Source organism: Ornithorhynchus anatinus, chromosome 13 (genome assembly GCF_004115215.2).
Source record: "Ornithorhynchus anatinus isolate Pmale09 chromosome 13, mOrnAna1.pri.v4, whole genome shotgun sequence".
In the NCBI taxonomy this organism is placed as follows: Eukaryota; Metazoa; Chordata; class Mammalia; order Monotremata; family Ornithorhynchidae; genus Ornithorhynchus; species Ornithorhynchus anatinus.
The window spans coordinates 25,185,527-25,204,116 of NC_041740.1; the positions used below are offsets into that span (position 1 = coordinate 25,185,527).

At 45.7% G+C, this 18,590-nt stretch overlaps 1 protein-coding gene and 1 non-coding gene across 2 annotated transcripts in view; both read left to right on the forward strand.

Annotated features, from left to right (window-relative positions):
• Positions 1-18,590, forward strand: part of RELN (reelin) — a 324,257-nt gene that overhangs the window by 188,697 nt on the left and 116,970 nt on the right. Inside the window, exons 12-17 of the mRNA XM_029077379.1 lie at positions 2,299-2,450; positions 8,866-8,978; positions 9,624-9,832; positions 11,126-11,254; positions 13,042-13,151; positions 16,346-16,412. Of these exons, the coding sequence (XP_028933212.1) occupies positions 2,299-2,450; positions 8,866-8,978; positions 9,624-9,832; positions 11,126-11,254; positions 13,042-13,151; positions 16,346-16,412 (780 nt within the window). The remainder of the gene's footprint in view (positions 1-2,298; positions 2,451-8,865; positions 8,979-9,623; positions 9,833-11,125; positions 11,255-13,041; positions 13,152-16,345; positions 16,413-18,590) is intronic.
• On the forward strand, positions 7,609-7,744 carry LOC114816290. The gene has a single exon (XR_003764056.1). It is a non-coding gene; the product is annotated as a small nucleolar RNA SNORA7 (small nucleolar RNA).

Sequence of the window (18,590 nt, forward strand, 5' to 3'; positions counted from 1 at the left end):
AATTTGAAGTAGAGAGTGCCAAATTCCCATCCAATCCCATTTTTTTTGGAAAAGTTCCCAAAGACCTCCTCTGGAAAAGTGGTGAGGAAATGGACGGATGGTCAAAGACCAGCCAGACGGGACCCCCAGACCCTTTCCCAAACCAGAAGACAGCATTATCCAGTAGGATGGACCCCCGAGGCTCCAGCTAGGACTGTTGAATTTTTCATTTTGATTTTGTCCTAGCAGGGAAACGTCCCAGCGCCAGACATGCTTTGCATCATTTATGGCCCCACTGGTTTTGAGGATCAGTAAACAGAGTGTTTTAATTGGAAAACGGAGCGTATCAAAGGCCATTGAACCTGGATGAGACTTCCTTCCATCAGCCAAAAGAGGCTCAAGCATTTTAACATGTTTTTTCAAAGCCCATTCTTCAAGAAAGCAGCATGGCATAATGGGTAGAGCACGGACCTAAGAGTCAGAAGGTCATGGTTTCTAATCCTGGCTCCAACCACTCAACTGCTGTATGACCTTGGGCAAGTCACTTCACTTCACTGTGCCTCAGTTACCTCATAATAATAATAATAATTGTAGTATTTGTTAAGCACTATGTTCCAGGCAATGTACTAAGTGTTGGGGTGGATACAAGCAAATTGGCTTGGACACAGTCCCTGTCCCATGTGGGACTCACAGTCTTAATCCCCATTCTACTGATGAGGAAAATACGGCACAGAGAAGTGAAGTGACTTGCCCAAGGCCACAAAGCAGACAAGTGGCAGAGCCAGGATTAAAACCCATGACCTTCTGACTCCCAGGCCCATGCTCTATCCACTATAACAACCTGCTTCCCCATCTGTAAAATGGGGGTTGAAACTGTGAGCCCCACGTGGGATAGGGACTGTATCCAACCCGATTTGCTCATATCCACCCCAACACTTAGTACAGTGCCTGGCCCATAGTAAGTGCTTAACAAGTACCACAATTATTATTATTATTGTTGTTATTATTATTAAGGAAGGGCAGTTTTGCTTCTGTGAAACATGAGAGTTTTTGCAATCCCGCTGCAAGATGGGAAAAAATCTGTTAGAGTCTGACTGTTCCAGTATGGCAGAGTGAGTTGGCGATGGATACCTCAACTGTGTCCACTAGATTGAGCCCCGGGCAGCCAGCTATATAGGATAGCTCAGTTCTAAGACCAGTAGTGCTGGACTGAGTGGCCAGGATGGACACCTAAATTTGCTGTGTCCCATCTTCCCGCCAGTAGTATTGTCCACAGTGACCCATTTGGCCTTGCCTGGCAGAAATAAGAATAGACTGTAAGCTAGTTGTCAGCAGGGAACATTTCTGCTAACTTTGTTGTATTTTATTCTCCCAAGTGCTTAGCGCAGTGCCTTGCACAAAGTAAGCGCTCAATAAATACCACTGATTGACTTGTGACCCTCCTCCCTAAATGGCTTCACAGTCAGTCAAGATTCCCCCTGTAGGCAGGGTTGAACATACAGCTCTTAACCTGGTGTCTTGAATGGGTGGTTCTCCTCCTTTGCTAGAATTGGCAAAGGAGCATTAGTAGCTGCCCCGTTCTCCTCCAGAGGAGGGTGACAGGTAGGAAAGGACTCTGGGCTCCTTTACCTGGGGTAGTTTGAGGCTCATCTGCCTCTGCTGATAAGTTAAATATCATCTCCTTTCCTGATCAAAATACACTTCTCAGAGCCAATCCTTGGCTGATGTCTGACTTGGGGTGTTTCTAGGAAGCCATTGAAGCATTTTCAGTTTCGTGAGGATAATAATGTTTAACTACCACAGGGGCTTTGAAAAATCAGTGGATGTTTATTTTTGTGTGAATTACATCTCACCCTTGGTGATAAAATCACCTACAGAGCCAGTTCAAAAGGTTAGTTAAATAAACCGAACATAGGAGGAGCCCTTATCAGCTGGAATATATTGGAATGTCAGCCATAAAATGCCAATTTACAGAGAGACATCCTACCCCATAACCTGAAGGTCGGAAGATTTGGGGTTCTACTGCCAGGGGTGAGGGAGCACAAATATGTACTTTTTAAACTTTATCAGATCCAGAATTATTGAATCTGCTAGTTCAATACAGGAAGAGGTGCAAATGGGCCAGATGGAGAAGGCTTCTTTGAAAGGACCTGTTCCGTTTGCGCTTTAAAGTGGCTTTTCCCAGAAACCTTTTTCCCTAGGACAAGCTACTTAGCAAGTGGTTTTGGTTAAAGCAAGTGGCAGAATGTGTTTGGTACATCTTTGTCTCCAGACTGCCACTCACACCCGGTGAATTTGGGTTTTGTTCTGAATTTAAAGATGGGACATCCTGGGAGCCGTCATCGGCACCGAATGCGGAATGCTGGAATCGGGCTCCTCGCTGGTCTTCCTGAAGGATGGAGAGAGGAAAGTCTGCACTCCGTACATGGACACGACGGGTTTTGGGAACCTCAGATTTTACCTCATGATGGGTAAGTTACCTCTCTTTCCACAAAAGAGACCTCCATGTGAAACTTGGATTCAGGACTAGGATGAGATTCTAGAACTGGCTCTTGGGGAAGCCAAATGGTGGAAGAGGTTGGTCAGGTGTGCCTTTGATAACATGAGGCTTTCCCTGAGCCCATGGTGGAACTGGTGCCCACATCCATCTCAGGCCTGGCCAACTGTTAATATTCCTGAAAATATTGGCTGGGTGATCTAGTGGAGAGACCATGGGCCTGGGAGTCAGAGGACCAGGGTTCCAATCCTGTTTCCACTACTTTGTGACCTTGGGCAAGTCACTTAACTTTTCTGTGTCTCAGTTATAATAATAATAACAATAATAATAATAATAATGGTGGTATTTGTTAAGCGCTTACTATGTGCAGAGCACTGTTCTAAGTGCTGGGGTAGATACAGGGGAATGAGGTTGTCCCACCTGAGGCTCACAGTCTTCATCCCCATTTTACAGATGAGGGAACTGAGGTACAAAGAAGTGAAGTGACTTGCCCACAGTCACACAGCTGACACGGGGCAGTTATCTCATCTGCAAAAAAAAAAAAAAATGAGCATGAAGACTTTGAGCCCTATGTGGGACACGGACTGTGTCCGACCTGATTATTTTATCTACCCCAGTGCTGAATAGCGGTTGGCACATAGTAAGCACTTCACAGATACCATCTCCCTTTCTAGACTATAAGCTCACTGTGTGCAGGGAAAAAGCCTACCAACTCTGTTATATTGTATTCTCCCAAGCGCTTAGTACAGTGCTCTGTGCACAATAAGTGCTCAATAAATACAATTGGTTGATTACCGTTAAGAAATACTAGCTTTGATTGGTCACTCCACTCAGGGATCTAATACTCTTAATACTGTCCTCACCCATTGGTCAGGAGCAGACCAAGAAGGTCTCTGGGCTTCAGTTCCCTCATCTGCAAAATGGGGATTATGACTGTGAGCCCCATGTGGGACAGGAACTCTGTCCAACTTGATTGTCTTGTATCATCTCCAGTGCTTACTACAGTGCCTGGGACACAGTAAGCACTTAACAAATACCATTTTTTTTAAAAAAGGGACATGAACAGCTAGGATGTCCACCCTCTCGACTACACCCGCCTCGTTTCCCCAAAAAACTTCATCCAGGATGAGTCATTTGGTTCTCACCCATCCCATTGTTGTGCGTCTTTTTGGGATGGGAAGCAGAGGGACGGTGACTTGGATGGGATGTTGGGGCACTGGGTGTTTTTTGACATCGTGTGTCTTCATGCCTCTGCAAACATGTGAGTAAAGGCAGGTTCCAAAGAATGCGTGATGTTTTCTGAAATCAGGTTGGAAAATGATGGGAACAAAATGCAGGGAGGAAGTAGGAATTAAATTTGGAGACTGAGGCTGACCACCATTTCACATGCCTCAGACTGATTGGGAACCATTTTGGAATGGGGGTCTTGGTGTCACAGCTCCTCTGTTGAGTGATCCAAACTGCACAGGAAGGGGAGGATGTCCTTTCCCCAGGCTTTCCGGTCACAGAAATACCTGCAAGAGAAACAGGAAACAAGTACCACATCCACCTCCTGAACTCTGGAGCCGGCCTCGACCTTTGGAGCAGATGATTTCTCCAGAGGCCAGGCCTACCTTCACCTCCTATTGGTTCTTGCCTTTCCAGATCCGGTCTGCTTCCTGAAATGGAGGGGCGGCTCCAGAAGGAAAAGGTTGACGTATCACGGCTTTGATGACAAACAATTTTTGCGTGCAAAGGCAGAGGTTATTTCATTTAAAAATCTGGCATTCCGTAGGATACTAATTTCCATGCCTATGACTTGAATACCTGTATTGCAAAGGTTTCTGGGAGGAGAAAGACTGGAGTTTCGGTTACACTCTCCCAAGTGCTTAGTTCAATACTTAGTTCAGTATTCTGCACACAGTATGCTCTCAGTAAATACTATTGATTGATTCCCAGCTTCATCCAAGGCATAATAGTAATGGCATGTTTTGACTGTCTAATAAATGCAATGCCCTAGAATAAACACTTGAGAAAGTATAACAGTAGCATAAGACTCATGCCTTGCACAGAAGAACTCATTCTCTAAGAGGGGAGACAGACATAATATATAAAAATTAATCACTCAGGGGTATTCATTGAGCACTTACTGTGTGCACAGCACTGTACTAAGTGCTTGGGAAAGTACAGTGCAACAGAATTGGCAGATGCGAACCCTACCCACAGGGAGCACACAGTCTACAGGGGAGACACATTAAAATAAATTACAAATAGGGGAAGTAATAGAGTAAATAAGAATCTTAGGAGCAGAGTGGCTGGAGTGGGTATCAGAGTACTTAAGGGATACAAAGCCAAGTGCCCAGACAGTCTAGAGGGAAAGGTGGATAGGGGAAATAGAGGCTTAATCAAGGAGGGCCATTGGAGAAGTGATGTTAGGAGGGTTTTGGAGGTGAGGAGAGTGGTAGAAAGTCAGACAGTAATGGGAGAGGGAGTTCCAGGCCTGAGGGGAGAACATGGACAAGGAGTCTGTGGTGGGGTAGATGGGATTGAAGTACAGGGAATAGTTTGGCATTAGGGGAGAAGAGTGTGCAGATTAGGATGTAGGAGGTTAGATAGAAGGGAGAGAGCTGATTGAATGTTTAAAACCTTTAATGTTTACAAATGAAGCACCCAGAAGAAATACTTAACTGTACATGTAATCGCAAGGACTGAGGCAGGGCAAAAATAAATACGTAAGTGCTCAAGATGGCTGTCAGACTGATCTGACTTGGGAATTGGGATTAAGCAAGGAAGGCTTTTTGGAGAAGGTGGGATTTTATGACAGCTTTGAACAAAGGAGAGTGCTGTGTTCTGGAGAGGGAGTTCCAGACTAAATGAACAGTGTGAATGAGGACACAATCCCGCAAGTGTCAAGAATGGATCTTTCACCAGTTCTTTTTGAATTAAACGTGGCCATTGACCTTGTTCTTCTCACTGATCATTTCTTTTTGTAAGGGCTGTGTCTGAAGCTACTCTTTAGGATTTGGGAGTACCCCATGCCCCCAACCCAAACTCCCTGATTGTCCTCACAATAGTTCTGTCTCTGTTTCAGTTAAAAATTGCTAGGGAAGAATTTACTTCTGTGCAATGTAAATTTGGGGTTTTTTTCTATGTTTAGCCCTCTACCAGGGTTAAAATGTTATTTTTACCCAATCACCTATCTGTGAAAAGTGACACTGGAGTAATAGGGTTGCTTTCTCCTGTTCTTCCTCCTTTGCCCAATCCGAGATAATACAACCCCAGCAGCCTGATTTCCATTTTGGAGCATCTCCCCAGATTGGGGCTGTAGTCATGTGATCCTTTACTGTGCTAGGAAAGATTTGGGGCACCCCATAATTTTATGATTCTTTATCAATAGCCATAAGACTCTCATTATTGCCTGGTCCTAGTTATTGGAACCTCCACTCTAAATGAAACCCTAGCAAGGTGGACTTGAGGGTTTGTGAGGGAATCTATGATCTTCAAGAGGCCCATTTTGATATTGAAGTACTCTCCCAATTGCTTAGTACAGTGCTATGCACACAGTAAGTGCTCAATAAATACCAGTGATTGATTGATTGATGAGGTACCACAACTATATGACACAGAAACATTTTACAAGTCTCCCTTCTTCTTATCCATCTCCAAGAAGCCTTCCATCTAAGAAGGCTTCAAATCAAATCCCAAGCTCTTGAGAGAGCCCTCCTAAAGAAGCTCTGGGCTGATGGCAGTATCCAGAAAGCACATTGGCAAGAGGAGATTAGAGTCAGCTCAAGGGTATGGGTATGGATAATAATAATAATAATGATAATAGTATTTATTAAGGACTTTGTATGTGGCAAGCACCATTGTAAGAACTGGGGTAGATACAAAATAATCAGATCAGACACAGTCTCTGTCCCAGAGGGACACAGTGAAGCAGCGTGGCGCAGCGTGGCTCAGTGGAAAGAGCACGGGCTTTGGAGTCAGAGGTCATGGGTTCGAATCCCAGCTCTGTCACTTGTCAGCTGTGTGACTGTGGGCAAGTCACTTCACTTCTCTGTGCCTCAGTTACCTCATCTGTAAAATGGGGATTAAGACTGTGAGCCCCACGTGGGACATCCTGATTCCCCTATGTCTACCCCAGCGCTTAGAACAGTGCTCGGCACATAGTAAGCGCTTAACAAATACCAACATTAATTAATTAATTAATTACAGTGTTCTAAAAAAAAAACCTAATAAATTCTCACCCCAGTTCTTCACTGAGAAAATGAGTCTCTTTAAAAGTTCAGGTCTTAAAAGCCCCCACCAAATTTGACTAATAGGTTAGCACACTGGGAAAGCAACAAATGGATGCCTAAACTAGAAAACTCAAATAAGAATATGAACCAGCCTCTCAGGGGCCTAGGCTTCAACAGAACATCAAAGTAGTATCAAGTTCCAGATTGAAGTTAAAGACAGCCAAGCAGTGGTTGAAGGCAATCCTCCATTTGGCAGTGGGCCAGCCTCGGCCCTCCCATCTGCCTTCTTGAGCTTTTCCATTAGTGTCACCTACAAGCCCTGATTAACACCAAATGATGAGCCAAATCGCAGAAGCACAAGCAGTAAAAAGGATTGGTGGACCCACAGCCCCTCCACACAAGATGAATCAATCAATCATAGTTATTGAGCGCTTACTATGTGCAGGACACTGTACTAAATGCTCGGGAGACTACACTAGAACAGAGTTAGCAGAGATCTTCTCTGCCCATGACAGGCTTACAGTCTAGATGGGGAGACAGACATTAATATAAATAATTTAAAATGTATAATTTGGAGATGTGTACATAAGTGCTGTGGGTTTGAGATGACTACCAAATATCCAAAGACCACAGAGTGAAATGCCTGGACAATGCAGAAGGGATAGTGAGCCTGGGAAAAGAGGGCTTAATCGGAGAAGTCCTCTTAGACAAGATGTGACTTTAATAATCCCTATCTATCCATCAACTTTACAGCTTTTTCTGTCGAATCACATATGAATCAATCAATCTTTATTGAGTGCTTGTGGTATGCAGAGCACTGTACTAAGCACTTGGGAGAGTTCAGTATAACAGAATTGATAGACATGCCTCCTGCCCACAACAAGCACATTGTCCTTGAGTAATGACCCTGATTCCCCCCTCCAGGTCACACCTGGAAAGTTTCCAGTACTCTTCCAGTCTCAACTTTGGGAGGGAGAGTCAAGCAGAGACCTGTCCATTCCATTCCTAGCTTGGGCAGTGGCTAGCGAGTGGAAGGCAATCTGCTACAAGTCAAAACCTGTACTGGGCAGCAGCGGCACGGGTGAGGGTCAAGGGTGGAGACTCAAGTTTACTGTGTGGAAGGAGGCAATGGTAAACCACTTCCATATTTTTACCAAGAAAACTGTATGGATATGCTACAGGAACAATCGCAGATGGAGGCGGGGTGTTTTGGGAGAGATGTGTCCATGGCATCACTATGGGTCGGAGACGACTCGACGGCATAAGACAAGAATGACCCTGAGGAATCCATAGTTCTGAGTGGCATTTTATCTACTACCTGGGTATACAGTTTGGAGTGTCAATCAATCAATCAATAGTATTTATCAAGCACTTACTAAGTACAGAGCACTGTACTAAGCACTTGGGAGTGTACAATACAACAGAATTGGCATACTTGTTCCCTGCAGACCTCTTCACGTCACCAACCCCCACTCTCGCTGATTCCTCGGGGGTCTCCGATCACGAGGATCAGACGGCTTTGAGGGTTGGAGATGCCTCCCAACTAGTCAGTGAGATGCTATTGTTTGGATCTTTGGGGATATCCAAAATATTGTCCTGGGTTTTGTGAAGATAGAGACAATCCCTAAATGTATCTGTAGAATCGGCGGGTCCGAGCCTTTATTAATGAAGACCTGGATTATAAAGAAAAGACTGATTATTGAAATTTAAAGGACATGTTTCTCATGCGGTTTGACCTGGACCGAGATAAACATTATTCGGCGTATTATTCCAATCATCTCATTAAGCAAATAGTTATATTGGCTTTCCTAGATGGCAGGGCCCTCATTCTCTGACTCGGCTGAGCGGCCCCGACCGCCTTTCTGACTGACCCCTGCTCCTAGGGTTCCTTTGTTTGGATTCCAGTGTAACCGTATCTGGGTGGGATTATCTTTGCAGAAATATAAGGGATTATTTTGGCAAGAATATACTTTAGTAACCCGGGCTTTGAAGAGACCAATGAAGCCGACTTAGGTCTTCTTTTAGAATGTAAGCTCATTGTAGGCAGGTAACATGTCTACCAACTCTGTTATATTATACTCTCCTAAGCACTTAGTCCAGTGCTCTGCACACAGTTGGCCCTCAATTAATACCACAGACTGATTGATTCTCTTTAAACCATGCAACATACAGGAGGAATGTGTGATCCTGGTGAGTCCCATGACAATGATCTCACGCTGTATGCAAAGATCGAAGGGAGGAAGGAGCACATTGCGTTGGAAACCCTCTCCTATTCATCCTACAAGGTAAACATTCAATGGGGGCAATGCCCTGGGAAATGATAATTTCACGTCCTCTCCCCAATCCCAAAAGAAAGCCCTGGGTCTCTCTAGAGGCTGAATCAGATCCTTCTAGAGGTCTCTCTGGGCAGTCCACTATTGCCATTTTTGATTCCTGTGTTCCTCTAATTGTGTGAGGGACCCGTATCCTAAGGATGAGAAGCACCATCTGTTCATCTGTTCTTTCTCGGGCTCATTCTTTAGTATAGTTCACTCCTGAGGACAGCCTCATTTCCCTGCGCCTTTTGGATTTAGTGGGTTGGTTCTAGGCTGAACTCAGACCTCTTCCAAATTCAAACACCTTTCTTTCCTGTTGCTCCCATTCCCCAGACAACAATGGCTATCAGTTGGCTGTCACTTAGCCTTGATGACACTTTTGCTGGACTGAATTTGCACCTAGATTACCTCCCCCCAAATAGTTCCCACTGTAAACTGGGATAGGGTGCAAGGGTAGAGAAATAGTTGGGGGGGCCCATTACCTCTTAGTTACCCTGTGGGTTTGGAGTGGACCCTCCTTCAGGAATTCCCCCAGGTTTGGACGACAAGCCACCCAGTTAAATCTGGAGGAAATTGGCCTCAGGGTGACTGATGCTCATTTCCTTGGTTTTAAAGGTTCCCACTTTGGTTTCCGTGGTCATCAACCCAGAGCTGCAGACACCGGCCACCAAGTTCTGTCTAAGACAGAGGAACCACAAGGGGCCCAGTAAAAATGTTTGGGCTGTTGACTTTTTCCACATCCTGCCCGTGCTTCCGTCGACGGCATCCCACATGATTCAGTTTTCCATTAACCTGGGCTGTGGAACCCACCAGCCTGGGAATAGGTATGGGCTGGGAGTGGGTGGGAGAGAAAGGGGAGGAGAGGGGCTAGCTCGTGGGGTAGGCAGCCTCTGATGATGATGATGATGATGGTATTTTTTAAGCACTTACTATGTGCCAGGCACTGTACTAAGCGCTGGGGTTGATACAAGCAAATCGGGTTGAACACAATCCCTGTCCTATGTGGGGCTCACAGTCTCAATCCCCATTTTCCAGAAGAGGGAACTGAGACACAGAGAAGTGAAGTGACTTGCCCAAGGTCCCACAGAGAACAAGTGGTGGAGTCAAGATTAGAACCCATGACCTTCTGACTCCCAGGCCTGTGCTCCATCCACTCTGTCATGCTGCTTCTCTGGAGATAGGCTTACTTACTAAGCTAAAACACCGCCCAGACCCTTTTCAGCTGTTTGTATTTCCTCAGTAAAACTGCGCTAGGAGGTAAATGTGATGGTTTAGAAGCGCAGCAAGTACCTCTCCTTTGAGGGCCTATGTAGACTGAGACAGGGGCAAGGCTCACTATCACACAGCCCTTTGTGTTTCCTGGGAACCCGACAGCTGGCCTCCGATATTAACGGAAGGGAGCCATGGGGCTTTAGAATAATAGCCCAGACCTCAGCAGGCACCCACCGGGACAGATTCCTTAGAGGGAAGGAAAAATAAATAACGGGATCGGACCTCGACCTCATGTCAAGTCCAGTGACCCTAACAACGGCCCCAAAAATCAATTAGCAATCTAAGGGCCTAACCTTCTCCTCTTCCCTCTCTCTCTCTCTCTGGTGATTCTAGTGCTGATCTCGCCCTTTCCTGGGACGGGAGGGGGAGGAGGGTAACGTCCGGGTTGTGGCCACACAGCGAAACAGCAGGGTGGGCTCCAACAGCTGCCTTCCCCATCCGTCAATTTTCAGAGCTCCTCCTTGAGCCATCCTTGGTTACTTCTTTTTTTTAATGGTATTTTTTAAGCACTTAATTTGTGCCAGACATTGTTCTAAGTGCTGGGTTAGATCCAAGATAATCAGGTGGTCCCACATGGGGCTCACAGTCTTAATACTCATTTTACAGATGAGGTAGCTAAGGCACAGAGAAGTGACTTGCCCGAGGTCATATAGCAGACAAGTGGCGGAGCTGGGATTAGAACCCAGGCACATGCTCTATCGACTAGGCCACACAGCTTCCACTGTCAGCCCGCGGCACAGTGCCTAGTATACATCAGCTTTCCCCATTCTGGTTTTAAGGGGCCTAGCCCAGGGAGCCAAGCCTCACTTTTTCTTCTCTGCCCCTTTTCCCTCGGCCGCCATCAGCGTCAGTTTGGAGTTTTCGACCAACCACGGCCGCTCCTGGTCCTTGCTTCACACCGAGTGTCTGCCTGAACTTTGTGCCGGGCCCCACCTCCCTCACAGCACCGTCTACTCCTCAGAAAACTACAGCGGGTAAGTGGATCCTCGGTGGGATCTAACAAGGGTCGCGGGCTTGCAGGGGGTGCCGCTGAGAGTGAGTGAAGGGAGTTGACTGACCCATCCTTCGTTCATGCCTGGCAAGGCATGCTGGGAACGGAGCACAAAGGCCCTCATTTTATCACCTCGGGGGCCGACCAAAGGAAGAAAAGAGAGGCCCTTTTCAATAAGTAAGAATAACTGTGGTATTTCTTCAGCACTTACTGTATACCAAGCACTGTAGGGTTGTGGTAGTGGCATTTAATAATAATAATAATGTTGGTATTTGTTAAGCGCTTACTATGTGCTGAGCACTGTTCTAAGCGCTGGGGTAGACATAGGGGAATCAGGTTGTCCCACGTGGGGCTCACAGTCTTAATCCCCATTTTACAGATGAGGGAACTGAGGCACAGAGAAGTTAAGTGACTTGCCCACAGTCACACAGCCGACAAGTGGCAGAGCTGGGATTTGAACTCATGAACCCTGACTCCAAAGCCCGTGCTCTTTCCACTGAGCCACGCTGGGCATTTGTTAAGCGCTTACTATGTGCTAGGAACTGTACTAAGCACTGGGATCGATACACGCAAAACTGATTGGACACAGTCCCTTTCCCACATGGGGCTCACAGTCTCAATCCCCATTTGACAGATGAGGCTGAGAAGTGACTTTCCCAAGGTCGCACAGCAGACAAATGGTGGAGTCGGTATTGAAACCCAGATCCTCCTGACTCCCAGGCTTGTACTCGATCCACTAGGCCATGCTGCGTCTCTGTACTGAGCTCTGCTTCACGGTACTTAGTGCTGGGGCAAGTACAAGATAATTAGGTCCCATATGGGGTTCACAGTCTAAATAGGAGGGAGAACGGGTAGGGAATCCCCATTTTGCAGATGAGGGAATTGAGAAGACAGTGAGTTGCCCAAGGTCATACAGCAGGAAAGTTGCAAAGCCGAGATTAGAATCCAGGTCTGCTGACTCCCGGGCCTGTTCTCTTTCCACTAGGCCACGATGCTCCCTACAGGGAGCCAGCAACATCATCAACCCATCCATCCTTTTCCTCATGGAAGGGCCTCTGGATGATGCTTCCAACCCATTTCTTCTCACTAATAATAATAATTATTATTATCAATAACAATAATAAATGTCATTATTATAATAATTATGGTGGTATTTGCTAAATGCTATGAGTCAAGCACATTAGCAAGCACTGGGGTCAATACAAGGTAATCAGGTCAGACATAATCCCTGTCCCACCTGGGGTTCACTGTCTAAGGGGTAGAGAGAACAAGTATTGAATATCCATGAGGAAACTGAGGCACAAAGATGTGAAGTGACTTACCCCAGGTCACAAAGTAGGCAAGTGGCAGAGTCAGGATTAAAACCCAAGAGCACTGACTTGCAGGGATGGGCTGTTTTCTTTAGGCCAGGCTGCTTCTCACTGTTGGCACCTGTAGTGCCGGGAAAGTAAAGCACCTGCCCAGGAGTTCCAAAGGTGGGAGCCCTCAGTCAGTAGGGGCTACTGACTGTCTGCCCAGCTGGATGGAGACATTGCAGATGGAAGTGGCTGCTCTTCTGGTCTGTAAATCTTCCCTTCCCTCCCTGTCCTTCAGGTCACTAATTTGTAACAGAGTTAATAGACCCGAAGTTGACAGTGGTCAATAAGATGGGGCTCTCTCCCCATCGTTGCCAGAATCCCCACAGATCCGGAAATCACAGCTATAAAGTGAAAAGGAGCAAGTGCTAAAACACGTGAACCTGGCCACACAGCTCTCCTTCTGTTCCCACAGGTGGAACCGGATAACTACTCCCCTCCCCAATGCAGCCCTGACCAGAGACACCAGGATTCGATGGAGACAGACGGGGCTGATCGTCGGGAACATGTGGGCGGTCGATAACGGTGAGTGCGTGCCTCAGCCCGCCCAATCGTGAGCCATTTGCTGCAGGACATGTCCACGCTCTCCTCCACCTGCACAGAAAGCAGCGGGGTTTACTTGATAGAAAATGGGCCTGGGAGTCAGAAGGACCAGGCTTCTCATCCCCGCTCTGCCACTTGTCTGCTGTGTGACCTTGGACAAGTCACTTCACTTCTCTGGGTCTCAGTTCCCTCAACAGGAAAATGGGGGTTTTAACTATGAACTCTATCTGGGACAGGGACTATGTTCAACTCACTTACCTTGCATCTACCCTAGTGCTTAATGCAGTGCCTGGCACATTTTAAGTGCTTAATGAATACCACAATCATTATTATTACATGGGCATCAGGTCATTAGGGAGTTCTGGTCTCCCAGTTCATCAAAAACCCATTCCTCAACCATCAATTAATCAGTGGTATTTACTGAGCGCTTACTTACTTATTCAGCACTTACTTACCAGAGAGGTAAGGTAAAAGCCTATTGAATGCTTTAAAGTCAATGGTAAGGAGTTTCTTTTTGCCTTGGCATAATGGCCAGACAGCCAGGCCTGCACAATTGAAAAAGGAAGCGACATCAGCAATAAAAGAGCCCAGGGTGTTCAAATGAACAGTCATTAAAACCATGTAAGGATCCCACAACTCACAGTTTTGATGATGAGGAAAATCTTTCAACTGTTTTCATGCAATTAACATAAATATGTAGCAAACTATGCTATCAAAATAAAGCCTCTTCTTCCCCTTGTAGCTAGCCCACCAGCTGGGATGTATATCTGCTAGAAACAGAAGTCTCTCAGAAAGAAATGTTCTCACCAGAACACTAATGAGACATTTTCCCATGCTATGCAATACTGGGGGAGGAAATTATGGCTTCACAATACACAGATGTGCTATTTCCAATTTCATGGGTTTACTTTTTGAACAAATTATTTTGCAAACCTTTATCCATTTTCCCTACATTGGCATCCTCTCTCTTAAATGAACATTCCTCACAATAAATGCACAGAGAGGATGGGCTTCAGAAGGCATTCTAAGTCCTGTAGCTATAAATCACCCACTGGAAGTAATTAACAGCCCAACCAGAGGGTTGCAGAAAAATAATGTTTATTTTTCAAAATCTCAGTACATTAGGGATTTGTGTATGGTGTTCATATATCTCCTAATTTATCCATTGTATATAAAATTGATTGAGGAGGTGCCTGCTATAGAGGGAAAAAAAAAGGATGAGGATGTGCTTATCACACTGAGCAGATTCATATATTTGTTTCAGGCCACAGGTTTACACTTTTATCTGCCAGCCATTTTAGCGGATCCTGAATTATCGTGTGGTTTTCTAATTTCCTTGGCCGAAACCGGTTTTTAGGACCTCCTGATTTAGTGGGTTATTTGACAAAATAGAGGCACTTACAAAGGACCTTTGCAAAATGTGTTTTTTCTCCCAGGGGAAAAATGATGAATATTATATACTGAGCATCTCTGGAGTGCTCAACATTGTACTGAACATTTGGGAGATTTCAACAAGAAGACACTTGCTCCCTGCCCTGAAGCTCACGATCTTGGGGAGAAGATTGAGCAAGATTATTTACAGTTAGTGAAATCCAGAGGATGAATAGTTGCTGGTGGCAACTAGGACAGGGCCTAAGCTGGCAAATCATTCACTTAATGGTATTTATCGACTGCTTACTTTGTGCAGCGTACTGACTAAGCCCTTGCGAGAGAATGCAGTCCAAAAGAGTTGGTCGACACTGTCCTGCCCACAAAGAGCTTATTACAATCTAGAAGGGGAAATATATTCTGGGGGGCCAAATCGGCCTAGGCTAACGTAACGTTAAAGGGTTGCACAGTGCAAGTGTGACACATGGAGGAGACGATGGCACGGTCATTGGTTGACTGCTTATTTTGTGCAGAGCTCTGTCCTCCGTTCTAAGGAAAGAAAGGAACAAGGAGATTGACTCAGGGCTGGTTTCATTTTCCCCCAGGTACCAAGGATCCCGACGCTCGATGAATTGTTAGGGACTAAATCCGTTTAGGTTGGACCGAAGTTTCTAGAACACTGCATCCTCTCCCTCCTTCCAGAAACTGGAATTTATTTTGGTGTCCACTGCCTGCAGGGAAAAACCCATGATTTGAAATGGGATAATTTAGTATGCCCTGGTCTACATGATACATCTACCTTCCTGCTCTTACCTGGAGGGTGGGATATGTGTGTGTGTGTGTGCGCGTGTGCGCATGTGCTTTGATTTGTTTTTTAACCTCAATAGATTTGGGGCAGGAGTTGTGAACAGGGGTCACAAGGATTTTGCCCTGAGCTGGGTTGCAAATCACAGTCTACAATCTCCCTCCTCCTGTGAGTACATCCAGAGGACCGCTAAAAAATTCTGCTTTCCCCATATGAAAGGTGCTCCACAGTTGGCAAAATACTTAAAGGACATTATCACTCCTGTTAAAAAAAAATGGTCAGTAATCCATCCTCATCTGTGAATAAGAGAACGCGAGTCCCATGCCTCAGTAAATGGTGGGGCAAAGATGAGTACCAGAATGCAGCATTTGAAGCAGTGTGGTCTAGTGGAAACAGCACAGGCCTGGGAACCAGAGGACTTGGGTTCTAATTCTGGCTCTGCCACTTGTCTGCTGTGTGACCTCAGATAAGTCAAATGATCAATCAATCAGTGATATGTGCAGAGAGCTTGAGAGGCTGCAGTGCAACAGAGTTGGCAGGCACAGTCCCTGCCCACAACTATCTTAGAGGGGGAGTCATTTCACTTTCCTGCCTCAGTTACCTCTTCGATAAAATGGGGATTAAGACATCTTAATTATCTTGACTCAACTTCAGTGCTTAGTACAGTGCTTGGCGTATAGTAAGCACTTAACAAATACCATTTAAAAAAAAAATAGAAAAGAAAGCAAGCCAAGGCCTAGATGGGGCTCCATTCTTTTCACCAAAATATGAGTCAATCTTGACAGAGTTGGCATAGTAGAGCAGTTCCAGAAGGAAGGCAACATGAAGAATTAGCTCATCACACGAGGACCCTCTTGGGTTCTGGAATTGGAGACCTTATAACGGTCCAATGTCCAGCACATATGAAAGTATAGTATTATGCAAAATTATTCCACATGACGTTGATGGGTTTTGTTGACGGAACGTTACAGCTGTTGCTTACCCAAATCTCTTTTCTCTGCAGTTTACATTGGCCCATCCTGCCTCAAATTCTGCTCCGGCAGAGGACAGTGCACTAGAAACGGCTGCAAGTAAGACCTCTAATAATTTGTTCATTTTTGTAGTCATGAAATTCCTTTTGCATGTTACAAGATATAACACTTTTCATTTCAGCGTCTGCAGTCCTACAAAAAACAAGTGTAAGATCCATCTAAATGTAAAATGTGTGTGAAACTGCTCAGTGTATGAGGCTGTTTTGTCAACAGAGGAGCACCTAACCATTTTCTCTGACACCCAACATGAAGGGATTCTAGCCATTCTCACTGTGCTGATTTCCAGGTTCAGACCCAGAATCCTTCCTTCCTCAACTCTTCTGGTATAGGTTGTCCCTTTCCCATTGCCATGGAACATTCTCGCAAGGCACAGCAATCATTCTGAAATAATGCTTTCTAAGCCAGCCTTGAAAACAAACACCAGCTCATTAGCCCCAGTCCTCAGAAACCAGAACAAATCTAATCTGTAGAGCCATTGGTGGATATAATGGGTCAAATGCTTAATAGCATTTTTCTCACTCCCCACCTCTTCCAGTCTGTATACAGATCTGTCTGGTGGGACCTCTGAAATACCCAGAGGAAGTCAGATGGTGTGATCAGGGAAGAAAGAAATGGGATTACCTAGGAAAAGAATTGAAGTCCATCATGGTAGCACTGTGGCTACCAAGTGCTTAGTACAGTACTTTGCACACAGTAAGCACTCAATAAATACAATTGAATCGGGGCTGCTGCAGCAGGAAAAATGGGGACCGTGTGGCCTGGTGTTTCTCTCAGGCCTATTTCAAGGCTGTTTGAATGGTGGAGAGAGCGCCCCATCCTCACAGCTGTTTCATGGAGTAGAGATCAGGCACATCACCCCAAGGGACATCAGAATTTTCTTTATCTCCATGAGGGGCAGGATTTCTACATCTGTGCAGGAGGAGAGCTAGCAGTGATAAATCCCTGAGGCACTGTAGGTTGGTGACTTCAGGAGGCTTGCTAGGGAGAGATTTCTCTTCATACTCTGAGCAGTTGGGTCTTTCCAAAATCCTGGGCCTTCAGGTGGCCTGCGGACCAGGCTAAGCACTGTGGGAAAACAGAGGCTCTCCACCATTGCCAGAATGCTATTCTGCTCCCCAGAGGGCTTTCCCATATCCAGGTGGGAGAGGCAGATATTGGGGGATACCTCAGGAGGCATGAGAAACAGCCTGGCCTAGTGGATAGAGCACAGGTCTGGGAGTCAGAAGGACTTGGGTTCTAGTCCTGACTATGCCATTTGTCTACTATGTAACCTTGGTCACGTCATTTCATTTTTCTGGGCCTCACTTACCTTATCTGTAAAATGGAGATTAAGACTGTAATCCCCATGTGGGACAGGGACTGTGTCCAACCCAATTACCTTGTATCAACACCAGAATTTAGTACAGTTCCTGGCACATAGTAAACACTTAACAAAGACCACTAGAGAAAGAAGAAGAGACAGCCAAAACCAGTACTGCCCATGGCTCTCCTGGTACCAGGCCTGAGCAGAGACTCCAGAAGAAAGAGAGAGAAAGAGAGATTGTGTGAGAGACGGAGAGGGTTGTCCTATTCCAGAGCCCTGGAGAACACTTCTGCTCTTCCAGAGCTGTAAGAAGTGATTGAACCTCCTACAGTTATACCACTGAAGTCATAAATAATGGCTGCCTATTTGATCTTGCAAGGAAAATGAAATCAAGTGAAAGTTGGCTGTATATGCAAGAGGTTGGGCACGTTAATTACACTGCTACATTTCTGATGCTTTTATCAGACTATCTCACCCATTCTCGGATCTCCACTTACAACTTCTGCATCCTTTCTCCTCCCTTTTCCATTTTCTACAGTTGACAAAACGATCCCTGATTCAATCTTTGGTTGGGGGTTGGGGGGTCCGCGGGGCCATCGTTCCCCAAGGGATCTCAGTGGAATGGCTGGTCTCTGAGGGTGGGGATTAGACCCTAGGATCAGCCTCCCAAACAAGGGGACTCTTGGAGGTCTCGGGGGGATCCACATCAGATTTCGAACTGGAGGACTCCCCCTATTTTCCAGTCAGAGACTCAACATTTGCACTGTGATGAAGCTCCAACTCCTATCTCACTAACTTTTGCACAGATATTATTTCCTGGTACGTGTGAATGATTTTGCCTCCAAGGGATTATGCTAATCGTATTGTCAGGTTTTCTCTCTCACCCATTCTGGCACAATTCATCCTCCTCTGAA